Source organism: Epinephelus moara, chromosome 2 (assembly GCF_006386435.1).
Source record: "Epinephelus moara isolate mb chromosome 2, YSFRI_EMoa_1.0, whole genome shotgun sequence".
Classification (NCBI taxonomy): domain Eukaryota; kingdom Metazoa; phylum Chordata; class Actinopteri; order Perciformes; family Serranidae; genus Epinephelus; species Epinephelus moara.
The window spans coordinates 2,035,783-2,048,093 of NC_065507.1; the positions used below are offsets into that span (position 1 = coordinate 2,035,783).

Consider the following 12,311-nt stretch of genomic DNA (forward strand, 5'->3'; position numbering starts at 1 on the left):
AAAAGATGCTGTATAAAAGACAGGCTACAACTTTTTTTCCTTGTCCCCCCCTGGAATTATTCTCTAAAATTTTACTGTTTATTGTCCCCCCCAACTATGAAATGGGATTTTCGCCCTGGTGATATGGTTGGCGGGTGTAGATCTTTAACAGAAAATAGTTCCTACATGAAATTGCTCACAGCAAAGTCTGTGGATTATCTTGAGTAACTGGGTCATGATTTCTGGAACGAGACATTACTGTTGAGTTTTTCAAATGTATTTTTTTAGCACTTTGAGCACAAATAGCTGAGTGCCATCCTGTTCAATTATACTGGAGAGAAGGCAGACATCTCTACGGCTGATATCTCCAACACTTGGCAAGTTACATCAAAACAAATTTAGATGTATTAATAGCACTACAGGTGTAGCAAAATTGTATTTTTGATTTTCAGGTGAACTGTCCCTTTAAAAAATGTCTAATATTGCTCTTAGTAAACTCTGTACAAACCCTGGTGTTTGAATCACGTGTCAGTGTCAGGGGTGATGACTGGCTGCCTCTGTTGCAGTTGGGAACGAGGGCTGACAATTACTCCAGTGTTTGCATTTCTATTTCCCTCTAAAGTAGCAGGCTGATGTTTGTACTTGTGCTTTATTGCCTCGTAAACATAGACTCTGTCAGAACTGACCCCCTGACGCCTGGTAGAAATCAATATTTAACATCAGGACTTGATTAGGGAATAGGGAATACAACACAGATCAATAGACAACTCTAACATGGACACACCTTCTTATGTGTGTGTGTTTCTGCACAGACCGAAAGATGGTGTCCACCCACCTGCCACTGGCCTGGACCCACAGCTCTGCCCTGGAGGAGCAGAAGTTAATGTCTCTGCTGGAGGACTTGGCCAAGACGTTTCAGCCACACTGAGATGGCAGGAACTGGCTACCAGCACGCCACCGACACTAACACCACCCGTTCACACTGACCGAGGCTGGGCTCAGTATTTCATTCCTCCAGCTGAAGGAACAGATCTGGGTGCGTTTTATCCACAGCATTTGAGGTGCTAACACTTCCTGTGGTTGAAATATGAAGATATACTGTGGAACCCAGCCTTAAAATGAGAGATTAAACTCACCTGTAATGTAGGGATGAGTGAGATCTGTAATGCTTTGTAACTATATATACGATTAATTTTCTTATTTAACTTTTTAAGGACTAAACATTGAATTTTATAGGAGAGTTTGATGGTGATGCTGCCTTTAAACGATCCTTATCCTGCTGATGGAGAGAGCAGCTTCATAAACCAAACACACACACACACACACACACACACACACACACCCACACACCAGTCTGTTACTGTGACTTTAATAAAGTTGTCAATCAGATGGGAATCTGATTTGACCAAAGTCACGCACACACCCTGCGTCATTAATTCACAACACCAGCTATGAGTTCAACAGACTGTCTCGTGTCTCGACGACTTGCAAACGTGTCACGTGATGTGTGTTTAATCCCTATGTGAGTAACCTGTGTATTTGCCATGTTGTAGTGCAGCTCGTGTACTGTGCAGGTTGAGCTCAGGCTGGAGGTGAAGTGCTCTCTCTGTTAGTCGTGTGCCTTTAATACTCCGCACAGCAGCATCACTTGACGTACAATAAAACCTGTGTATTTATGACTCACCTTTAAAAAGCCCTTTAACTGACTGTGAGTTGATTTGTAAATGCACGCTTGAATAAAGAAATTGTACTGATTGTTTTGTCTCGTTGTTGTCAGAAAAAAAGCAGTCAAATAAACATATCAGAATATCTTTATTAAGCATCTTTTTTGTCTCTGTGCATCCTGGTTTGAGGGCCCAGAGAGATGTATGTCAGTACTGTATTGTCAACAAAAGTATTTAAAAATACAATTATTCTGAGAGATACATTAACAACAGCAAATGTCTTTTACAAGCATCTGAAGAGAAAAAGTCAATTTACAGAGTTTGAGATTATGGGCCATGGTGTTGTGGGAAATGAGTCATGTTTAAAAGTGTTGATGTGGCCTCTCATCAACATGAAGCCCATCCATTCTAGTGTCTGATGAACCAGAAACAAAATGACCCCTACAAGTGCTCCATTTCCTTTCTTCCTGCGACCAGCCGGCAGCTCTGAAAATCTGTTTCTGTAAAGAGCTAATCCTGCCGTCCATCACACCTCTAACATCTTGACCATCTGCTGCGGAGTTCAGTCTCCGCAGCCAGAAAGCCTTTTATCACCGAACGCAATCTGTTACAAGGACGTGATAAAAAGAAATGACCGGAAGAAGCATGTCCGGTTAACTGAAAAAGGAAAGGAGAGCTTTGACTCCTGATTGTACGGCAGCATCGTCAATAACCCTGTAGATCCCAGATGACGCTTAGTGAAGTGACTTTGTGTGATACTTAGGGTTGGACTGAGATCAGTTTGCCAATATTCAGGTATGTGACATCTGGGAGAATCAATGTAATCAGGATTTCACTCTATAAAGGGGGAAACTGCTGGTGTAAACTTATTTAATGTTTAGACTGTGCAGAAATATACAAGTAAGTCAAAGTAAAACTACAAAGTTACCTGCGTCTAAATTGCCAACAGGTTGGTAAACGCTGGTAAATACTCCACGACTCCATCTGGTGGGATGAACTACAGCTAGCTAGCTGCTTGAAAGTAAGATTATAAATTCTTAAAACGATTGACAGCCCACCCAAATTTGAATTTCCTAGGATAGTGAGTGCATGACCTGCCCTACTCTCCATCTGATTGGCTAGTACTCATTCCCTTTGTTGGTTGAGTTGGTTAGGTTAAGGCAAGAGGAGTGGGATTGGTTAACGCGCGTCAAGTGCACTAAATGTGAACATGCACTGGATACGTCACGCTGCAGCTCGTCAACAGACAACCACGCAAAGTTATTACTACTTATACTGAAAGATCTGTACTTCCTCCACCTCTGCGTTAGCTTAGAATCATTTGAAAACATCCACTAATTAAACTCAATTTCTCACCTGAAGAGCCGATCTCCAGAGCTATGACTCACCAGGCAGTATCTTTTTGGTCTTTACAATGACGGGACTGTGGATCGATTAGCTCAGGATATTTCTCGACCTCAACAACGAGTCTGTCCTCATCCATTCTTTGTCGCACAGGAGACACAGCAACAGAGTTCTCTTTATGCATTAATGGTGAGGAGAGGAGTCGAGCTGCCATCGGAGCAGAGAAAAAGAGCTGCGATGGGAACTGATACAAGTAGAGAGCAAGTGGGGTGTAAAAGTGCATTTAATTCAGTGAGCGGCGAGACTGGAAATAGGACAGTGGTGTGAAGTGCCGTCCAGGACATGCGTCTGGTCACCACCAGCGTTTAGGTTGTAGATTGAAAATAATAGGGGCGTAATTTTGGATGCGTGACGTTCGCTGCTGGTGTGTTTGGCCTTAAGAATGTCAGGGTCAGCCAATCAGAAGCAGAGTAAGGCAAGTAGGGCAGGTCATGCCTTCGCTATCTTAGGAAACACAAATTTGCTGAGTGGCTGTAAACCCAGGTGAGTGGGGTTTGCGTATTTTGTCAGAATATTAGCCTGCTTTTGTATCCCTTGCTAATACCATGCCTGCATACTGCCACTTGACCAAAAGTTGTTTATGAGCTAGTTAACGTTGTCTTTTTCTAAAATAGCAGAGGGTTGGTGACATTAAGAGTGCAAAAGAGCTGCACTTCTCAAATTTCTTATACACCATGGATCAAATGACTTGTGTATTTTGATGGGGGGTCACTTGTAGTGACAAATCCATCAGGATTCATCACCAAATTCTGCATTTCCCCAGCTATATGGAGGGTTCTGTCTTTAAAGGAATACTTCACCCACAAAATGATCAGTTCTTCTTGCATTAATTTGGACTCACATTCATCAAGTGTCCGGAAACAGGTGTTCAAATGAATGCTAATGTACTTCTTGTCCGCCTGATGTGTGAACAGGCAGTTTTATAATTTGTGCCACTCTCCGTAGTGGTTCCCAAAACTACATCAGTTATTACAGCTTTCACATTTTACATTTTTTACTAGCTCTTTTAAAGCTGCACAAATCAAGTATTTTTATATTAACACTGAATAAAATTACTAAGTGTGAACATGAGATGTGTTGTTTTTAGTGACAGAAAGAAGAACCATCACCCAACTTTGAAGTTTTATGTAGCTATATGGGGCATATTAGCTTTTTCTTTTTTTTGTGTGTATCGTTTTGGTCTATTATGTTGCTCCACGTTGTGTAAAAAGGCAGCTGCCTGATTACACATTCACCATATCATCTTTGTAAAATGAGACGTTAGTTTTTTCAAACATAAGTGGTCATAAACAACTACCAATCAATTAATAGAGCTTTAAAAACATATTTGTATTTCTTAATAATTAAGAAGAGTATTTTAAGGCATGTTTGATTGTACCAGAATACAGACGTAGACGCTGATGGAGAAAAAGTTCTTTCCACTTTGACCAGAATTCATGTTTGGAGGTGAATGAGAAAATTAAACATAATGAACATTCGTGTAAAAATATTGGCCACTGACAGAATGAATAAATATCAGCTTTCAGTCTAACCCCAAGTATTAATGTGTGACATCTAACTATCATGGAGAAAGGTGTTGATGATGGGAAACAACAGTGGTCATATTGATTAACCAATCAATCTCTGTCCGCATTAGGATGTAAAATACTGCCTGATCTGACACTGCAGTCCATCACTCAGTTTGCATGTGCTTCATTAATGTTTGACATGTTCTACTTCTGCTGAATGGGCACAAAGAAAAGTAAACAACACTTTACAATGATAATAGATAAATACTTTACTACAAATATAAATATACACTACATGATCAAAAACCTGGAATGTGACTACATTTTGAAAATCAGGAATTCCCACATTATAATGCTATTTATTTCCACTTACAATAAGGCAAGCGTTAGTCTAACATTAGAAGATACTAGCCGTTATTTACAGGGACGCTACATCGAATCCAGCTATTACCCAACCCAAATCTGAACTTACAAAAAAATGTTGTTTAATTCAAAGACAAAAGACCACGAGTTGTGCAATTCAGTGCAGTGGTGAGAGCGTTATGAGACATCCTTGATACACAGATGTGTGTGTGTGTGTGGGGGGGGGGGGGGACAGGAGAGCTCAGGGCAAAAAAAAAAAAAAAAAAAGGATGAAAGGAAATGCAAACGAGACATCCAGAGCTTCAGAACAGACTGAGTGCATGAGCATGAATGAGCATGAGCGAACAGTCGTAAGCACTGATAAACCACTAAAAAGGCTTTGTGAGTGTGTCCTTCTCTCTTTAAGGCTTTTGAAGGAACACAGGCAGCTCTGATCTGACCCGCCATTCAGCTGGGGACGATTCAACACGCCAGCATTTAGTGCTACATGTAGTTTAGAGTACCTCTCCAAAACCTAAGTGCCTTTCTAGTGAGAGGAGATCCAATTTTGCACCACAAAAAAAAAACTTGCAATATTTATGTTTTTTTTTTTTAAATTAAAGATGGAAAGTAATTCTCATGAGGTGTTAGAATCTTGGGTATAAACCTTGAGTGCTGTGTGATATCCACATACACAATTAAAGTTCTTCACAGAGACTGATAAATATCTGTTACATTGTTTAAAGAGTCATTTCACCCCTCTTACCTGCATTGCTGTTTATATATCTAGATTGTTTTGGTGTGAGTTACTGAGCGTTGGAGAGATGACTTTGAGAGATGTCTGCCTTCTCTCGAATATAATGCAACTAAAAAAAAAATTATGACCCAATCACTGAAGATAATCCAGACCTCCCAGTTTGCTACGTTTTAAGTCTAACAAACAATGAATGCTCTAAAACAATCAACAAAATGTCAAAAAAGGTAATACTTTATTCTTTCATCTATTTTCCTTACTAAACACAAAAATACGACGATACACTTTCTGAATTCAAGTGTCTTGCCTTCAACAAACTAAGACTATCTTAACTGACTTGTTAACTCATCCTAAAACACTCCTTATTGTAAATCAACAGAAACTCTTAGTCAAGTTGGATTTATACTTCTGCAGCAAACCAATGTCACACAAACTACACACCGCAGTGACACAAGTCATGTGTGTGATTTATCCTGGCTTCATATGAGCAGAGGAAATCTCCGCTAGCTCCTAGGCTAATTTATACAATGTAAAATGCCATAGGCTTGTGCTAATAACGTTAGCATGTTGTATTTGTTTGGAAAACGTGTTTAGTATAAGACAGTTGTTTTGTCAGTGAACCTTGTGAGTTGTAATGGAGCTGAATTTTGTAACGTTACCTTTGTTAAATGTTGCTGTTGCCCCTGGCTTCATATGAGTAGAGGAAAACTTCGCTAGCTGCTAGGCTAATTTATACAATGTAAAATGCCATAGGCTTATGCTAATAACATTAGCATGTTGTATTTGTGGGGAAAATGTGTCCAGATAAGGACAAAAGCTGTGTCTTTGTATCCTGCAAGTTATAAGGACGCCGATCTCTCTCTGCGGTCTCTCTATGCTGTTCACATCGACAGTCTTGTAACGTTATCCCCAGCACCTGCAGTTGCCATGTTTCCTAGCTCAGCTGACCTGTTCCACCTGTTCCACCAGTAGCACTATGTATAATACATCTGATATACAGCCTCTCTGTACGAGTTTAATAGAGATATGCATCTGTGTTTTTGAGGTTATTGAAAATCTTATCGTCTGGATTTCTAAATACACTGCCGTCTCAGGTAGGCACTATTTTCTTTCTACCGAACTACACCCACTGACTGCATCACCACACAGAAGGAAGCGTGTGTGATAAGGTGGGAAGAAAATAGTTTCTACATGAAACTGCTCAAAACAAAGTCTGTGGATTATCTTGAGTAACCAGTTAATGATGTCTGGAAGAGACATTTTTTGGTACTTTGAGCACCACAAGTCGAGTGATATCTACTTTCATTATACTGAAGAGAAGGCAGACAACTCTATGGCTGATATCTCCAACACTCTGCAACTCACACCAAAACAATCTAGACTGATAAACAGCAACACAGGTCAGAGGAAAATATGTATTTTGATTTGGGGGTGAACTGTCCCTTTAAACTTGTTGTTGTCAAAACAATATTGGAGGCTGAAATGATCCCAACTCCTCAAATCTTGAATTGTAGTCTGACTGGTCCACCTCAGGACGGCTGCAACAGGGTGTTAAATGCTGCTGCTGTCGGTGCATGTTACTATGGTAATGCTTTTCATATTTCCCATGCCTCACCTGGCTGGGTCAGTGATGTCATGCAAGCATCTGACAAACACATCAAATTTCAACGGCAGCATCTCTGAGTGTATCAAGAGATTTACTTTGTATATGAAAAAAAAGAGGCTGTTCTATTGATTCCCTTATCGCGCTGAGTGATTACACATAAATTATGGTTACAACTGACATGACGAGCCCCCGCCCAGTGACAACCTACTGATGTAAAACCTCCTGAGAGTGATTTAAGGCCAACTAGTGAAAGAAAAGAAAGCTGAAAAAGAGAGGAAAGAAAGACAGAAAAAGCTGATCGCTTTGATCAGTGAGTCATTTCAAGCAACCATCGACTGACTATACACATGATGCAGGGGTATATACAGATGGTTAGGGTTTGTTTGTTACGTTACAGTGACTGATTAATAGGTAGTTAGTGGGCCACAGTAATAAGCAAGCTAGTGTATGTTTGTACAGGATTGCCAGGTCAGCGCTTTAGTGAAACCTAACTTTACAGTATGAGGGTAATAAAAAAAATGACCTTTGTCAAAAGAAGCATGGGAAAAATTTAATATAATGTAAACACTAATACCAATACCATTCCTCCCAACAGGAGAAACCATTACGATACATGCACACATGTACACACACACACACACACAAAATTGTGCTTCGGGTTCTGTTTCGGATCAGAGCAAAAAGTCGAAAAATTAGCCACACACACTTTCATGTAGGACTGACGGTTAGTGAAAGTAAAGATTTGTTTTGAGAAGCAACAAGAATGTGGAGGACTGTCGATACACACACACATACATACACACGCACACACACACACACACACACACACATTCACCGAGAGCAGGCCTGGTTGTAGCAGAGGATCACAGGAGTGATGGGGAGATGTACTGTACAGAGGGGTTTCCATGACAGTGGAAGAGTGGGCGGAGCATGAAGGGGGGGGGGCATGTAGTTGGGCTGGACCAATCAGCGCGAGGAGAAGCCTGTTGCTAAGCTACAGCCAACCACCTGCGTCACATCCCAGATCTGTGGAGACAAACAGCCAATAATAATGACAGCGGCCTGGTGCAAAGCTGCGTTTGAACATTCTACATCATCACTGAGAGAACAGTGTTACTGCTTCAGCACTTTCAGGATGTTTACACGTTATTAATCTGATAGATTTAAGACTTTGAGACAGTTTTACTGATCATTTTAACCAAATTGCACAATGGAAATTAACAGAAAGAAAGCAATGATTCTTACAAAAAAAGCTCTACAAGATGTACAAGACCTCCACACTTGAACATCGGAGTGATTTATAAAGAAAAGTCTTTCTCTTCTTTCTGCCCTACTGAAAAAGTTTAATGGAGAATAGACAGTTGTCTGCTTGAATATAGCCACTGTGACGTCACCCACTGGTTTGTGGACCCGTTTTGGAGCCTCAAATTTGGCAGTTTGGCCATCAAGACGGTGTATCATACAGTCCCAAGGGCCGTATTCACAAAGCTTCCAAGTGCTAAGAGTTGCTCTTAGTGAAAAAAAATCTAAGAACATTCTTGGCATCCTGATATTTTCTTAGAATTTCTCCTTTGAGTTAAGACTAAGTTCTTATAGAGATAAAAGTTATCACAAAGGATCACAGACCTTAAGAGAGCTCCGAAAGTGACAAACTGTTAGGAGCAGGGATGGGGACTTTAAGAGGCTTAAGAGTTTCTTAATCAGAGGAGAAAATGGTGGAAACACAAAGAGGTCGGAGACATATTCTCTAAGCACTGGATGGCAGTGAGTTAATAAAATGATCACAACACTAAGATATATGGAAAACTGTAAAAACACAACCGTGCAGCAGAGATGACTTGAGTCTGTCCCAACTTTCCATCAGCAGTGATCACACTAACACTGACAACCCTTTAACTGTCAGCAGTTAATTTCATTTCTACTGGGTGTCCACACCTTACAGGCTCACAAAGGGGCGTGTCTGTAACAACCAATCACATAAAAGATAGCATCACACCTAGCAATGGAGACGACCACACGTCCTCACTAAGGTAAAACTTTCTGTCCCTTCCTTGCTCAGAGTCGCTCTGAGAACTTTCCTAAATCACTCCTAAGTCAGGACTCCTTACTATAAATTTCCAGGCTAAGTTAGGAGCTCTCTCAGAGTGTGGAATACGGCCCCTTGGGGCTACAGCCACTTCTTTATACAGTCTATGAGATGGACAGAGGAGTAGATTATGTTGCAGCAGTGGTTTTAAGGAGCTCCTATGAAAGCTTTGCTGCTTTGTTTCCTCTGTGTAGCAAACATGAACCTAAGTTCACCACAGTGACTACAAAATTTTCAGAGTGTCTATATTGTTCTTTAATAACAGACACAGACAATGGGATGCAGTGCATGAAGGATTGTTCACATACTGCCTGCAGACACTCTGATTCCACACCAGGAATCTAAATCTGATAAACAGTTTAAAAAATATGCTGGTTTGATTCGTCTTTGTGTGATCACTCTGTGTGTGACACTGCCTGAATACATGCATGAATTATCTGGTATCAAAGAACTGTTGTTGACCTTAACAATGCGGTCGCTTCCACAAGTGACCATCAGGCCTCTGGATGGGTCCATGTCCATGTGGGCGATGTTGTGTTTTCCCTCATGGAAGGTGGCCAATGGCGTTCGACTGCGCAAAACACACACAAACACACACAGCATTTAATCACAGCTGCTCTGAGTAAACTCAACATATTTTGTTATGTTTTATTACAAAACTTAGAGAAGCCATTTACTCACTCTTCATCTTTGATGGATTCAAAGCAGGCGTCACACACCCGCACCGGGAACTCGAAGCCCATGATTGGGAACGTGGTGCGTTTAGAACTACATTTCCCACACACAGCCTTGCCACACTTCCTGCAGTGGTGCTGCACAAAGGAAAAACACTCCTATATTAGCATGACTGGTGGGCTGAGGGCATCAATACTGCTGAAGACACTGGTCAGACTCTCCTACCTGTCTGAGCCCCAGGGTCTTAGTGTCCCACATCTGCTTTATGTTCCAGAAGAAAGGCTGCTCACACTTCTGACAAGAGTCGCTGTCTAACCACTGGGGCGCCTGCAGAGACACATGCAGTAGAAGGCCATCAGTAAACATGCAGAAACTCACAAGTGCTGCAAAAAAAATCACCTTTACCAATGCAAGCAGCATGAAAAATAAAAGGCACATGCTGCAAGAATGTACCCAAACCTTGCATTTCCCAAAGTCTAAGCTGACTGTATCATTACACTCTTTATGTGTGAGGCAGTTGTAACAGTGATGCAAACCTCTTCTCTCTGTGTGTCCATGTTCCACACTGCCATGCCTCCGTCGGCTGAGCATGACACCAGCTGCCTGGTCAACTGGAGGTAACGCAGGGCCTGAACACGCTCACTGAGGGAGACAATGAATACAGAGAATGAGTGAATAGGGAGGAAAGCAACGAGGATTATAATTTAATTATAATTTAAACCTAAATTAAGCAATATTTTCAGCAAAAATCAGTGAGAATCAACACCCAACTCTGCAGCTCTTCAGCCTCTCATCACAGTTTTTCTTGGTATTTAGGCTTCCTGTTTACTGTGTAGTTCAGTCTAAGCAGCTCTCATGAATCGGCAAACATTTCCAGTACTTTATAAACCCACTACAAGCTCCCTGCCAGCACTGCTTTCATACACAAAGCACCACCAAGTATAAAGACGAACTTTAAACTCAAATGCCAAAACATAAAAAGGCAAAATCCAGTGTAAGGAAAAAGGAGTGCCAAAAGAGTTAAAGGCCGGGTTATACCAGGATTTAGGACTTGTCAGAACTACAAGGGCATTACAACTCTCATTTTTACAGGTGTCTGAGAGACAAACCTCTGCACTGTAAATCCTGCACACGTCAGTGTACATGGGCTTTGCTGATGACTCCTGTAACTGGGGGAGGGGGACTAACAGGTGGTGAAATATGTATGAAGGCCGAGAGGTGGAGATGAAAGCAGAGTCAGTGCCTGGGGACAGCTGTTACTGACACCACCTTCCCTTCTGATTTTAAGCCTCCCAGTCCCTGACAAACACCAAGGAGGTGACGTAAACTCAGCACAGATGGACTTACTGGTGTCCCTGTAACAGTAACGTTCGTCCTTTGCGGCCCCCGATGTCCCACATGATGACGCTGTGGTCGGAGGCCCCTGAGAACAGCAGCCTCTGGACAGGGTCCCACCACAGGGTCGCTATACTACCTGGAGAAGAGAGGAGAGAAAGAAACACACTTGTTACATGGGTTATTTCTGTCTCTTGAGGGACAGTTATTATCTGACCTGTTGGCTCCACCTGGTGCCTGCTGGGAGAACTACAGGAAGCTCTGACCAAACACCTTAAACCTGGAGCTTATTAGAGCCGGAGGATGCTCTCTCTCTGAATTTGAATGAGGCCTGTTTTTCTATTGTTGTGCACCATACTGATTTAATGTGACCAAGATCTCATTATTTGATCAATTATAGGAGTATTTCATTCCTCACTTGCTGAAGAGTGTGGTGCTCCTCCAGGCTACCACCCTGTAAGCTTATAGTATGTTGTTAACAGAGCGGACATCCTGAATACTTGATTTGGGAAAAGCAAAGAGCTGCCCAATTAGAACTGTGTAATGTCCAAATCAATATAATATAAACATTTATTGTTGAACTAACCTGAAAGCAACAAGGAAACCTTAGCCCAGATTCACACTGTGCTTCAACGAGCCCTGGGTTATATGTCAGTAAGAACACGTAACTCATGTTAAAGGAGAACACCGCTTAAATTAAAAATTCCAACATGTTAATTAATGGCCTCGTTAAGTGCAATCAAGATTTGTGAACATGAGCTACTTACTAGGGCTGTCCCGACTCCGGGGTTTTTTCGGACCTAATTGTATTGCGGAGTTTTGCACAGCGGCGACCGGATCTTTGCTCTCAAACCACAAAAAATGTGATGGCACAACAGTCTCCTTCAGTACATTATTCTATGCTTTCTTTTGATTTTCACATGGGCTAGTCATCCTGTTTAATTTGTCTTCTGATTAA

General features: G+C 41.5%; 2 protein-coding genes across 2 annotated transcripts in view; one reads left to right on the forward strand and one right to left on the reverse strand.

Moving 5' to 3' along the window:
- Nucleotides 1-1,778, forward strand: part of dhrs12la (dehydrogenase/reductase 12-like a) — an 11,792-nt gene extending 10,014 nt beyond the window's left edge. Inside the window, exon 10 of the mRNA XM_050065848.1 lies at nucleotides 792-1,778. Coding sequence (XP_049921805.1) covers nucleotides 792-907 — 116 coding nt within the window. The 3' untranslated portion in view covers nucleotides 908-1,778. The remainder of the gene's footprint in view (nucleotides 1-791) is intronic.
- wdfy1 (WD repeat and FYVE domain containing 1) overlaps nucleotides 1,777-12,311 on the reverse strand; it is a 24,999-nt gene continuing 14,464 nt past the window's right edge. The window contains exons 7-12 of the mRNA XM_050065770.1: nucleotides 11,366-11,492; nucleotides 10,555-10,660; nucleotides 10,244-10,345; nucleotides 10,025-10,155; nucleotides 9,806-9,914; nucleotides 1,777-8,283 (exon numbers count right to left, since the gene is read on the reverse strand). Coding sequence (XP_049921727.1) covers nucleotides 8,224-8,283; nucleotides 9,806-9,914; nucleotides 10,025-10,155; nucleotides 10,244-10,345; nucleotides 10,555-10,660; nucleotides 11,366-11,492 — 635 coding nt within the window. The 3' untranslated portion in view covers nucleotides 1,777-8,223. The remainder of the gene's footprint in view (nucleotides 8,284-9,805; nucleotides 9,915-10,024; nucleotides 10,156-10,243; nucleotides 10,346-10,554; nucleotides 10,661-11,365; nucleotides 11,493-12,311) is intronic.